This window comes from Salmo trutta, chromosome 5 (assembly GCF_901001165.1).
Source record: "Salmo trutta chromosome 5, fSalTru1.1, whole genome shotgun sequence".
Lineage (NCBI taxonomy): Eukaryota > Metazoa > Chordata > Actinopteri > Salmoniformes > Salmonidae > Salmo > Salmo trutta.
Window position 1 is genome coordinate 4,993,932 of NC_042961.1, and position 14,125 is coordinate 5,008,056.

General features: G+C 44.6%; 1 protein-coding gene across 5 annotated transcripts in view; it reads right to left on the reverse strand.

Annotated features, from left to right (window-relative positions):
- Nucleotides 1-208: 208 nt before the first annotated feature.
- LOC115193539 (hsp70-Hsp90 organizing protein) overlaps nucleotides 209-14,125 on the reverse strand; it is a 32,902-nt gene continuing 18,985 nt past the window's right edge. For 2 of the 5 annotated variants that reach the window (XM_029752256.1, XM_029752254.1), the window contains exons 5-15: nucleotides 13,857-14,060; nucleotides 13,450-13,566; nucleotides 8,396-8,441; nucleotides 8,124-8,214; nucleotides 6,620-6,761; nucleotides 6,371-6,475; nucleotides 4,372-4,498; nucleotides 4,173-4,206; nucleotides 3,821-4,001; nucleotides 3,586-3,701; nucleotides 209-2,863 (exon numbers count right to left, since the gene is read on the reverse strand). In XM_029752256.1, the coding sequence (XP_029608116.1) occupies nucleotides 2,728-2,863; nucleotides 3,586-3,701; nucleotides 3,821-4,001; nucleotides 4,173-4,206; nucleotides 4,372-4,498; nucleotides 6,371-6,475; nucleotides 6,620-6,761; nucleotides 8,124-8,214; nucleotides 8,396-8,441; nucleotides 13,450-13,566; nucleotides 13,857-14,060 (1,299 nt within the window). In that variant the 3' untranslated portion in view covers nucleotides 209-2,727. The remainder of the gene's footprint in view (nucleotides 2,864-3,585; nucleotides 3,702-3,820; nucleotides 4,002-4,172; nucleotides 4,207-4,371; nucleotides 4,499-6,370; nucleotides 6,476-6,619; nucleotides 6,762-8,123; nucleotides 8,215-8,395; nucleotides 8,442-13,449; nucleotides 13,567-13,856; nucleotides 14,061-14,125) is intronic. The other 3 variants (XM_029752255.1, XM_029752258.1, XM_029752257.1) reach the window with 3 other exon arrangements.

Genomic DNA, 14,125 nt, shown 5'->3' on the forward strand with positions numbered 1-14,125 from the left:
TTAATAAATCAGCTAAACATTCTAAAAACCTGTTTTTGCTTTGTCATTTTAGGGTATTGTGTGTAGATTTATGAAGAAAAAAAACATATTTTATACATTACAGCCTTATTCTAAAATGTAACAAAATTAAGAAATATTCAAGCGGTCTGAATGTACTGTATACCATAACAGCAGGAAGAAAACAGAAAAATTGACTGAGAGGCTGAAATTATTTGAATGAATATATTATGTACAAAAGGACTCATTGGCAGACTCTTTCACACATTTTAAATATTTTGTCAATTTGGAATGAACAGAGATTACATTGCTTGAGTTAAACGTTTTGGGCGTACATAGTCATTAAAAAACACTTTCTCCTAAAGTTGGGACTCGAGAGAAATGGACTCATACTAAAACTGGGCTTCGCACATAAATACTTTATTAATTTCTATCTAACTCATAAAACACACATTTGCCCAAATTAGTGAATACTGTGTACTTGGGATCACTGAACTAAGAAAACATACTTCTGTGAGTCTTTTAAAGATAATAGTATAGTGTTTTCTCACATGACTTTATCCTAATATGAAGTTCTGATTTCTTTGACCAATCTCTACGAGGCCGGAAACCAGGCAACCACAAAAAAGCAGAAACTCCCACCACATTTAATAACAATTCTTTCTCTCAACAGTTACTAAACAGATAGGGCTGATTTCCCAGACTAAGCTTAGTCCTGGACTAAAAATCACTTCAATGGAGAATATACATTGTACTACTACAAACCGGCCCAGAAAGTTCTAGCGTCTGGGGAGTCATCATTTGAATAATATACCAACCAACCACTATGGTCTCACAGGTAAAGCAAATATACATATAAATATGCAAATAAATAGCCTGCACTCGTATGTACACACAGTTTGAGATATAGAGTAGTGTGGACTAAGAAAAAGGACTTTTCCATTTCTAGTGGCAGCTACAGCTCCTCACCACGAGAGGCTTGTTTTGATTCACTGGGTCTCGGAGAAGTTAACCATTTGCATTTGAAGGCTTGAGTGACAGAATAAAGAAACAGCTTACACGTATTACCAGCGCAGACAGCCTTTGGTTGTCTACAAGCATTCTTTGGTTCAGACTAAATACTGACATGGAAGCCTTGGGTCTACAGAATGGTGAAAATCTGAAGAGGAACACAAAAATGGGAAAGTAGATGTAGTTCCGTGTCCAAAGCCTCTCCCCTACAGTGTTGGGTGTCACCCTCACTCGGACAGCTCAAAAATGACACAGGGACAGAATGACAGCCTAACGCTGCAGGGACAGACAATAGTGTGAGATGAGCCTAAGAGGGCTTTACTGCAAAGTGGTGAACCCATTCCTGAAAACCAACCTCCAATAACTACTGTACCATTAGTAAAATCAGACAGATGTAAACCAAAGATGCCGCTAGCTTGGTCTTACATAGCTTCAGCTAGCCACTTTAGACTGCTGAGATGTACCCTCAAGCTTCGGGTCTTGCCTAGACATTCAGTGACACTGTCCTTTAATGGGACACATTGAGAAGGTGCAAGGTCTAGAGAGGGTAGATTGAAACAGAGAGCAAGAAACATTTGGTTAATTTTACAAACAAGATGCTTATTTTCCAGATATTTTAAGGGCTGGCAAACTAAACTTTAAACAAACCCTGACAAACATAGAAAAAAGTTGGTGTCAGTTCTCAGTGTCAAAATCACCCAACAGATTTGGAGTGTGCATTTAATCTGTTTGCCATCGGGTACAGTGGTAAAATGAAACATGGATTAATACATTGAAAAACAAGGTTCTCTGTTAAATTGGTGGTACACCTCTCTGCTCCACTCACACATTGCAATGGCCCATTTAGCTAAGGCCAATAGCACAGAGCCCATAGCCCACTGTATTGCAAGCCCTGGGCCATGTTCATTAGGGCATGACAAGGAAAACGTTTGAAAATGTGTGGCAAAGGAAAATGAGTGTTTCATATTGGAGAAATACAGGTTGTCCCTCTGTTTCAGTCCGTTTAATTCCATGTGGTGCCTAACTAACATGACCATTTTAGGAGGCAGGTTACTTAGCACCAAGGCAGAGTGGACGGGAGGAACCTCTTTCTTATGGATGAACTGAAACGTCAGGTTGAATCTGCTGCAGGCTGGATGGCTGCTGGGTCTTTGGTGTGGTGGTCTGGGTGGTTATTGGTTCTCCTTTGGTGTGGAGAGCATGGCTTGGCCTGGTCCGTTCTGGTGGTATTGGCATGGGAAGAGAGAGACATGGATGGGAGATGAGGACGAGGTGGAGAGCCCAGTTCCCTATGCCACAAACCCCAGACAGCAATAGGACTGACGTTAGCCGTAGGGATAACTGATGCCAGCCGTAGGGCTAGCTGTAAGGCTAGCAAGGTTTTAAGGCTTCAAGGTGTTGAGGTTCATTGCCATGCAAAGCCTAAAGGCCCAGCTGTGGTCAAGGGGGACTGCTGATGTCTTCTGGTCCATTATTACAGTCCTAATGCGCTTCTATTATAGCACTCATTATGCTGTCCTCCATTTTATTAGTCTGAACATTCTCCTCCATCACAACAACAGTCCTACACGGTCCATTTAATATTGAGCCCATCGTCATAACGGGGAGCCAGTTTTTATAAAAGGCCAGAATTGAGGAGGAAACATTTCACGGTAAAGTCTACACCAGTTGTATTGGGTGCATGTGACAAATAAAAATGTATTCGATTTGAAACGGTGCTCAGGGCTGCCAGGGCTTCCTGTCTTTGCCACTCTGTTCAGCAATGTGTTTGTAGCGACACTTGTCCCCAAAATGGCAGCCGGTGGTCCTCCAGAAGTAACACTCGTCTCCGTTCACTGGGCCACAACGTCTGGGACTGGAGAAGGGGCAAGAAGGTTAGAAAGTTACGAAAATGTGATTTTGGGATGAAATTATACAAAATGTTAAAGTGGGCCACGTAGTTCATCGTCAACGGATTTCCTCTTGCTTTATTTTAAAGGGATACTTCATGATTTTGGCAATGAGGCCCTTTATTTACTTCCCCAGTAGAATGAAGCCCTTTATCTACTTCCCCAGAGTCAGATGAAGGCTTTTCATATGGATTTTTTAACAAGATGGTGCTGTTGAGTACGGCTGGTTGGGAGGCCCGGAGGGTTGTGATTGTGTTTTTGAACACCTGTAATCTAGGGGAAATTTTTTTTTTAACATCGTGGTGCTGACAGTCAGCAAGGTGGCACTGCACCTCTCTTCCATTCTTTGGGTTGAACCCTGAGATTAACTTGTGGAATACATTTTTATTTCCCTGTGTGCAGTTGCTAACTAGCATTAGCACAGTGACTGGAAGTCTATAGTAACTGCTAGCATACTAGTAGATACCATGGACGTCCAGTCATTGCACTAAGGCTGGTTAGCATAGGCTCACGAAACTACCTCCAACTTTTTTCATACTAGATCCAGACATAAAAAGGGTTCATCTGACTCTGGAGAAGTAAGGGATAACTATTCCACCTTTTGCAGTTTTAGGTCAAGCGCCTGTGGGGGGGTGGGGGCGCCATTTCACCTTTCACAGATCTCAGCTTTAAAAGGGTGTTCTCTTACCCAGCAGCTGCCTGTTGCAATGCAAGTGGGCTGGTCTTGAGGGGGATGGGCAGAACCCTCTGGCTGCGATGGTCTGGGTAGCGAACCACCAACCTTGTGTTCTCTATACTGTAGCCCTGTGGGGGAACACACATACTAATACATTAATGGCAATAGAATAGAAAAAGTTAAAACATACAGACATACAAAATAAAAAACAGAAAAAAAAACACAGCATCTTATGAAGGCCACTCACGTTGAGTTTCTCCATGGCCCGCGATGCCATGTTGGCGTTCTTGAAGTTGACGAAGGCACAGAACCGCTCGTGGAGAACTCGTATGCTGTCTATCTCCCCGTAAGTTTTAAAGAGGTCCAACAGGTGTTTCTCAGTCAGCTCAGCGGTCACGTTCCCCACCCAGAGAGAGACACACGGGGACCTGAAGGAGGAAGAGAGGCCGAACAGGGAAGAGACATCACTTACGTCCACACAGACAACAAGTTACACATACTTGTCCACACCAAATAAGGAAATCAAAAATGTATGTTTTTCTATTTTCTATGACCCCTGACCCTTATTGGGTCAATGAGATTGGCTAATATCCACCTACCCTGGCAAACCCAATGAGGAATCCTGGCTCACTACTGAGGAAAGAGAGAAGACAACTGAATTAGATCACACAAAACATCTACATTGCAGCAATAGCTCAGAAATGTGTTCCCTTTCCTTCCCATGTCATTTAAATAAGACTAATTCATGACATTGCTGCCCTCTAGGCTTAAGACGAGAAATTGCATGTTTTTCCATACCACTGGCACGGCCTGCACAGTGGTGTGTGTCCTCACCCCTAGAAGCCTCAGGTGAGGTCAGCACAGCCTGTAGAGTGGTGAATCGCTCCAGCAGAGACACACTCTGTCCCTCCTCAAAACCCAGATCCTAGAGACAGAGACGAGAGAGACGAGAGTGAGAGACAGAGCGAGAGGGAGCGCTTCCACCTAAAAGGAAGCGATTCCCAAACCTTCCATAACAAAGCCATCACCTAAAGAGAGATGAACCTGGTGAAGAGTCCCCTTAGCAAGCTGATCCTGGGGCTCAAACACAAACAGACACCCCGGGACAGCAACACAATTAGACCCAACCAAATCATGAGAAAACAAAAAGATAATTACTTGACACATTGGAAAGAATTCACAAAAAAACTGAGCAAGCTGGAATGCTATTTGGCCATTAACAGAGAGTACATAGTGGCAGAATACCTGACCACTGTGACTGACCCAAACTTAAGGAAAGCTTTGACTATGTACAGACTCAGTGAGCATAGCCTTGCTATTGAGAAAGGCCGCTGTAGGCAGACCTGGCTCTCAAGAGAAGACAGGCTATGTGCAGACTGCCCACAAAATGAGTTGGAAACTGAGCAGCACTTCCTAACCCCCTGCCAAATATATAACCATATTAAAGACACATATTTCTCTCAGATTAAACAGATCCAAAGAATTTGAAAACAAACCCAATTTTGATAAACTCCCATATCTACTGGGTGAAATACCACAGTGTGCCATCACAGCAGCAAGATCTGTGACCTGTTGCCACAAGAAAAGGGCAACCAGTGAAGAACAAACACCATTATAAATATAACCCATATTTATGTTTATTTATTTATTTTCCCTTTTGTATTTTAACCATTTGCACATACTTACAACACTGCATATATACACATAATGACATTTGTAATGTCTTTATTCATTTTGGAACTTCTGTGAGTGTAATGTTTACTTTTGTATATTATCTACTTCACTTGCTTTGACAATGTTAACATATGCTTCCCATGCCAATAAAGATCCTTGAATTGAGAGAGCGCGTGACAGAGAGAGAGAGAGAGCGAGACAGAAAGAGGAACCGAGCGACAGAGAGGGAGAGCGGGCGAGGAGCGACAGAGAGGGAGAGCGGCGACCGAGCAAGAGCGGGTGAGGAGCGACAGAGCAATAGCGGGCGAGAGAGCGGGCGAGGAGCGACAGAGCAAGAGCGGGCGAGGAGCGACAGAGCAATAGCGGGCGAGGAGCGACAGAGCAATAGCAGGCGAGAGAGCGGGCGACAGAGCAAGAGCGGGCAAGGAGCGACAGAGCAAGAGCAGGCGACAGAGAGCGACAGAGAGCGAGGAGCGACAGAGGGCGAGGAGCGACAGAGCGGGCGCGACAGAGCGCGACAGGGCGGGCGCGACAGAGTGGGCGCGACAGGGCGGGCGCGACAGAGTGGGCGCGACAGGGCGGGCGCGACAGAGCGCGACAGGGCGGGCGCGACAGAGAGGACGACAGAGAGGACGACAGAGCGTGCGACAGAGCGGACGAGCGCAACATGGCGGACGAGCGCGACATGGCGGACGAGAGCGACATGGCGGACGAGCGCGACATGGCAGACGAGCGCGACATGGCGAGCGAGCGCGACAGAGTGGGCGAGCAAGCCCGACATGTTCCCTTTATCTAATATTAGGTTTTTGGTTGAAGATCTGATAACATTCAGTATCAAAATATGCAAAAATAGAGAAAGTGGGCAAATACTTTTTCACGGCACTGTACATGGAACAGCTGTGGGTCCCTGAGTAGTGGTGTGAAAAGCACTAAACCTAAACTTCAGTTACCTGTCCTACGCTGCTTTTCATAAAAGAAAGGAGACTAGGAAACAGTTTAGGAGCTCTGTAACAGCTATACATTGCCATTTCCCATACGTATCGTGAGCACGTTGGTAGCACATAGCCACGTGTGTGTGCAGGCTTGAACATGTGCGTGTGTATTCAAAGATGTGTGTGTTCACCATAAGCTGCAAGACTTTGCAGTTGAAGAGATCGTTGACAGCCTCCTCACAGTCTTTATCCAGCTTCAGCACCTGTTCCATGGCTTTCTCCGCCTCACTGTACCGCTACACACACACACAGGAGGTCAAGACACCTCAAGCCTGCATAAACATATATTATATAATTGGTGAATAATCACTATACGGAAAATTTGCATCCTATAGAATACAATAGAACAGGAGAGGACAGTTATGCAGTCTGTGGTCCACCTTCATCCCAATGAGTGCACTGCCCTTGCGGAAGTGTCCTTTAGGCCAGTCAGGTGCCAGCTGGATGGACCTCTCAGCATCAGACAGGGCCTGGGGGTAGTGCTCCAAACAGCTATAGCAGTACGACCGGTTCCCAAAGAACCTGGACGGACAGACAGATAAACACACACACACATTCAGAGACACACACACACACACAAACACACACACGGTAAATTGTGGTTTATTGTCTATGTCATACTGTACCAATGTATTGATGTCGGCTAGATACAGTCAGCCTCAAGTATCTATGCTGCAGTAGTTTTTGTGTCGGGGTGCTAGGGTCAGTCTGTTATATCTGGTATAATTCTCCTGTCTTAACCGGTGTCCTGTGTGAATTTAAGTATGCTCCCTCTAATTCTTGCTCTCTCCCCCTCCCGGAGGACCTGAGCCTTTGGACCATGCCTTAGGACTACCTAGCCTGATGACTCCTTGCTGTCCCCAGTCCACCTGGTCGAGCTGTTTTCTAATATTTCTCTCTACAGCATCTGCGGCTATGAAAAGCCAACTGACCTGTTACATCCTCGACAACCACTGTGATTATTATTTGACCCCGCTGGTCATCTATGAACGTTTGAACATATTGGCCATGTACTGTTATAATCTCCATCCGGCACAGCCAGAAGAGAACTGGCCACCCCTCAGAGCCTGGTTCCTCTCTAGGTTTCTTCCTATGTTCTGGCCTTTCTAGGGAGTTTTTCCTAGCCACTGTGCCTCTACATCTCCATTGCTTTCTGTTTGGGGTTTTAGGCTGGGTTTCTGTATAGCACTTTGACATCTGCTGATGTAAAATGGGCTTTATAAATACATTTGATTGATTGATATTAGGACAGTGACTCATTTTTTGTTGTTTCGGCTTTGAAATTATACAATAAGTATGAGGTTAAATTGTAGACTGTCAGCATTAATTTGAGGGTATTTTCATCCATATCAGGTGAATCGTTCAGAAATTACAGCACTTTTTGTACATTTTAGAGGAACGATGGTATTGGGACAAATTCACTTCTATATACTAAGGAAATAAAAAGTTGAGTATTTGGTTCCATATTCCTAGAACACAATGACTACATCAAGCTTGTGAGTTTGCAAACTTGTTGGATGTATTTGTTGTTTGTTTTGGTTGCGTTTCAGATTATTTTGTGCCCAATAGAAATGAATGGTAATTAATGTAGTGTCATCTTGGAGTCACTTTTACTGTAAATAAGAATAGAATGTTTCTAAACAATTCTACATTAATGTGGATGCTACCATGATTACGGATAATCCTTAATGAATCGTGAATAAGTGAGTGAGAAAGTTAGATAAATAAATATAATACCCCCCCAAAAATGCTAACCTCCCCTGTCACAACAAAAAAGGTGTCACTGTCCCAATACTTTTGGAGCTCACTGTAACTAGCGTATTGAGGTCAGAGGTCATGCGGTAGTAAGTGACATAATGCAGACATATAACAGTGTGATATTACCTGTAATCCTTTGGGTCGTATCTGATGGCTTCTGTAAACATAATGACGGCCTGAGAATACTGGCCCTCCTGCACCAGCTTGATCCCTTTTTCTACAGGGCACATACACAGCCAGAGGCTCAAATGTACAAACAACATCTGAGCATGTTTGCACAGCAAGGTGTGTGTGTGCACCCGTATGTGTTTGAGGGTGTGTACAGAGAGTAGTGTGTATAATTGATCACTGCCCTAACGCTGCCACACCTGGATGGATGGATAAACGCATACACTCACCTGTCAATGAGGCGCTTCTCTTAGTCACAGCATCTGTTCCATTCACCTGAAGAAACCAGAACATGTTCCCAAAAAAGTAAGGCAAACACATTAATTAGTTTGCATATTAGCTCCCTAGAGTTTGTCCTACCTAGGAAGCTGTTTATTGTCACTGTAACCTGCAGCTTTAGGCCTGGGTTGCTGTTATAACATGCTAATAAGCACTTTGTGGAAATGTGTTAGATAAAAAGCAAATAGGCCTAGGATACATCAGTAAAATGTGACAGACAGACAGACAGACAGACAGACAGACAGACAGACAGACAGACAGACAGACAGACAGACAGACAGAAAACTGTTGGTAACCTCTGACCCAGTGACACAACTGACCGTGCTCAAGCCTGTGCACTGAGGCAGTGTATGTGTATATGTATCTATGCATGTGTGTGTGAGACAATGCAAGGTCAAACACATAAACGTTCCAATAACTGTTTACCATGCCTTCCAGATGCAGAGTTCACCTCACCTTAGGGAGGACATTGAACCTGCCACGGCCTACAGATATCAACACGATGGGAGACCAGATAAAAGCCTTTTGCTTATTCATGAAAAGACTGTTTTTATACAAACATACAGTACCAGTCAAAAGTTTACACATACTCATTCCAGGGGTTTTCTTTATTTTACTATTTTCTACATTGTAGAATAATATTGAAGACATCAAAACTATGAAATAACACAGTAAAATGATGCCGAAGAGGATGGCTGACGTTTTAATGCTCCTAACCAATTGTGCTATTTTGATAGTTTACTAGCTTATTTTGTACATAATGTTGCTGGTACCGTCTCTTATGACGGAAAATAACTTCTGGACATCAGAACTGGAATTACTCACCACGAACTGGAAGAAGCTTTTTCCTTCAACGAGTCTGAGGAGAAAGATATACTGCTCTCCATGGAACAGGCCCAGATCCCTGTCATTTGCGTGAAGAAAAGACGGAGGAAAAGAGGACGCAGATTGGGCTGCCTTCTGAGAATCCGTAGGCGAGCGAGTAAACTCCCACTGCCATCAATTCTACTTACTAACATGCAATCATTGGAAAATAAAATTGATGATCTACGATTATCCTACCAACAGGACATTAAGAACTGTAATATCTTATGTTTCACTGAGTCGTTGCTGAACGACGATACGGATAATATAGAGCTGGAGGGATTTTCAATGCACCGGCAGAACAGAGAAGCTACGTCTGGTAAGACGAGGAGTGGGGGTGTGTATTTTTGTCAATAACAGCTGGTGCGCGATGTCTAATATTAAGGAAGTCTCGAGGTATTGCTCGCCTGAGGTAGAGTACCTTATGATAAGCTGTAGACCACACAATCTACCAAGAGATGTCTCGTCTAAACTATTTGTAGCCGTCTACTTATCACCACAGACCAATACTGGCACTAAGACAGCACTCAACCAACTAAGGCCATAATCAAACAAGAAAATGCTCACCCAGAAGCAGCGCTCCTAGTGGCCAGGGACTTTAATGCAGGCAAACAAATCAGTTTTACCAAATTTTTACCAGCATGTCACATGAGCAACCAGATGGGAAAAAAATTAATAAAAACCTAAAGACCACCTTTACTCCACACACAGAGATGCATACAAAGCTCTCCCCCGCCCTCCATTTGGCAAATCTGACCATAATTCTATCTTCCTGATTCCTGCTTACAAGCAAAAACTAAAGCAGGAAGTACCAGTGACTCGCTCAACATGGAGGTAGTCAGATGACGCGGATGCTACGCTACAGGACTGTTTTGCTAGCACAGACTGGATGAATCCCGGGAACATATTCCAATGGCTTTATCAATAAGTGCATCGACGACGTCATCCCCACAATGACCGTACCTGCATATCCCAACCAGAAGCCATGGATTACAGGCAACATCCGCATTGAGCTAAAGGCTAGAGCTGCCACTTTCAAGGAGCAGGACACTAATCCGGACACATAAGAAATCCGCTTTGACCTCAGATGAACCATCAAACAAGCAATACAGGATTAAGATTGAATCCTACTACACAGTCTCTGACCCCCTTCCAATGTGGCAGGGCTTTGAAAACTATTACGGACTACAAAAGGTACACCCAGACGCGACCTGCCTAGTGACGCAAGCCTATCAGACGAGCTAAATGCCTTTTATGCTTGGCTCAAGGCAAGCAACACTGAAGCATGCACGAGAGTACCAGCTGTTCTGGATGACTGTGTGATAATGCTCTCGGTAGCCGATGTGAGCAAGACCTTTAAACAAGTCAACATTCACAAAGCCATTAGGGCCAGATGGATTACCAGGACATGTACTCAAAGCACGTGCGAACCAACTGGCAAGTGTTTTCATTGACATTTTCAACCTCTCTTTGCCTGAGTCTGTAATACCTACATGTTTCAAGCAGACCACCATAGTCCCTGTGACCAAGGAAGCGAAGTTAACCTGCCTAACTGATTACCGCCCCATAGCACTGGACAGTAATCAAAAGTGCTTTGAAAGGCTGGTCATAGCTCACATCAACAGCACCCTCCCGTATACCCTAAACCCACTCCAATTCACATACCGCCCAAACAATGCCACAGATAATGCAATCACACTACACACTGCCCTTTCCCACCTGGACAAAAGGAACACCTATGTGAGAATGCTGTTCATTGACTACAGCTCAACGTTCAACCCCATAACGCCCACGAAGCTCATCACTAAGATAAGGACCCTGGGCCGAAAACACCTTCCTTTGTAACTGGATCCTGGACTTCCTGACGGGCCATCCCCAGCTGGTAAGGGTATGCAACAACACGTCTGGCACGCTGATCCTCAACACTGGGGCCCCTCAGGGGTGTGTACTTAGTCCTCTCCTGTACTCCCTGTTCACCCACGACCGCATGGCCAAACACGACTCCAACACCATCATTAAGTTTGCTGACGACACAACAGTGGTAGGCCTGATCACCGACAACGATGAGACAGCCTATAGGGAGGTGGTCAGAGAACTGGCAGTATGGTGGCAGGACAACATCTACCTCAATGTGAGCAAGACAAAAGAGCTGATTGTGGACTACAGGACAAACAAGCCCCCATTAACATCAACGGGCTGTAGTGGAGTTTCAGGTTCCTTGGTGTCCACATCACTAATGAGCTATCATGGTACAAACACACCAAGACAGTCGTGAAGAGGGCACAACAAAACCTTTTCCCCCCAGGAGACTGAAAAGACTTGGCATGGGTCTCCAGATCCTCAAAAATGTATACAGCTGCACCGTCGAGAGCATCCTAACCGGTTGCATCACCGCCTGGTATGGCAACTGCTCGACATCTGACCGTAAGGCACTACAGAGGGTGGTGCGTACGGCCCAGTACATCATTGAGGCCAACATTCCTGCCATCCAGGACCTCTATACCAGGTGGTGTCAGAGGAAAGCCCATGAAATTGTCAGAGACTCCAGTCACCCAAGTTATAGACTGTTTTCTCTGCTACCGCATGGCAAGCGGTACCGGAGTGCCAAGTCTAGGACCAAAATGCTCCTTAACAGCTTCTACCCCCAAGCCATAAGACTGCTGAACAATTAATCAAATAGCCTCCGGACTATTACATTGACAACCCCCCTCTGGTTTGCGCTTAGTGGGACTATCATTCGTTTTACAACAGGACAATGGCCCAACACACTTCCAGGCTGTATAAGGTGGAGAGTGATGGAGTGCTGCATCAGATGACCTGGCCTCCACAAATCACCCGACCTCAACCCAATTGAGATGGTTTGGGATGAGTTGGACCGCAGAGGGAAGCAAAAGCAGCCAACAAGTGCTCAGCATATGTGAAAACGCCTTCAGACTGTTGTAAAAGCATTCCAGGTAAAGCTTGTGGAGAGAATGCCAAGTGTGCAAAGCTGTCATCAAGGCAAAGGGTGGCTACTTTGAAGAATCTCAAATATTAAATACTTTTTGTTACTTCATGATTCCATGTGTTATTTTATAGTTTTGATGTCTTCACTATTATTCTACAATGTAGAAAATAGTAAAAATAAAGAAAAACCCTTGAATGAGTAGGTGTGTCCAAACTTTTGACTGGTACTGTACGTCTCAGCTACTATTACACAATAACTGCGTTTCTTGGACATACCAGTCGTTTACCATTCAACCGAGAGTGGCGGAAGTGAAATGTTACAATTGACCCCGTACGCGGTGTTAAATGTAACAGGCTGCAGGGCAGTGTTAATTTTGTCAACAATAACGAAAAATATTAGTCAACTACCTGTTTTTCCCTGAAAATGAAATTGAAATTGTTGAAATTGTTGTTGAAATTGTTGCATTTATATTTTTGTTCAGTATATTTTCATCAACTATACCAATCAAAACATGGGGACACATGGGGAATGTTCCACAGGACAATCCAAAAAAGAGAGGTGGCAATTTAGAATGAGTAAAAGGTGCAAACTCAGATTTTTTCAATAATCACATCTATTAGTTCCTATTTTAACTATTTAGAGACGTAAAAAATGCTCCTGAGCACAATTTAACCCAGCACTCTAGACTAAGGCGTCCAATTTACCCCTGGTCTCCCCTATTACAGTAGACAGTTAGCCATCAACACTCCTACTACTGACAGCAACCTATTGCCAACACTCCTACTACAGTAAATAGATAATGTACCTAGCTATCCTTAGCCCTCGACCCCACACTTCTATCGCAGTAAATAGTTACTGTACCTAGGTATCCTTAGCCCCAAAAACACTTCTACAACGCAGTGACTTCTAGATGGCAAGATATCCTAAGTCTCACAGCAGACAGCACAGCAGACGACTAGCTAGCTATCATCAACACTCCTACCACAGAAACATCTTTAACCCCAACAACACTCCTACCAGTGCAACTTCTAAGTAGCTAGCTAGCTAGCTATCGTTGCCACAACAACTCTTACAGATAGACATCAACAAAACACCCACCACAGCAAACAACTAGCTAGATATCCTGGCTAGCACCACTCTTACCATAGCAGCTAGCCAGCAAGGTAGATATCCCAAAGCTCACGGTCCACTTACCTCTCTGGTTCTGCCCTCATTCTCCTTGGACTTGCGCCCAGGTTTGGTCCAGCCTTTTGGCCTGATGTGGCTAGCAGCGTTGGCAAAGAACGCACTGCTCACATCCCATTCTGGTTCCTATAGTAGATAGCCAAAAATAAAGAAATCATGTGTGAGAGAGAGAGTGGTTTACTAAAGGTACCCATGAGTGTGTATTAAGACTCCTCAAGTAGAGACGGCTCCCCTACACAAGCCTGGGTAGCTTCCCAGACGGTTTCTTGACTCAACAACACTACATAATTGGCCTGTTTCCATCTCAGTTTGTGCAGTCTTTACAATTCCTATAGTCATTGTCACAGACAGCACAAACAGACCTGGGACCAGGCTCTTACGCCATTGCCAAGATGAAGGAGTCAATCTATCACTACCTCTTCAGAGTGTCGTGCAGCGGTCTTCTGGGGTCCTTTAGTCCCCGAGGGGGCTGGGGATGGGGCGGGGGGCTCCTTGGAGCAAGGAATGGCTGCTCTATCATCTTTTTCTTCTTCTTGCTCCTCCTCCTCAAGCTCAGAATCGCTCTCCTCTGCTTCCTCCTCCTCAGATTCACCACCATCATCATCCTCATCTTCAGCGTCCTGGTAAACACACAGTTACAGAGCATATTATAACCTAGCTGGAATGCCAACTGTCCATTCCTTTT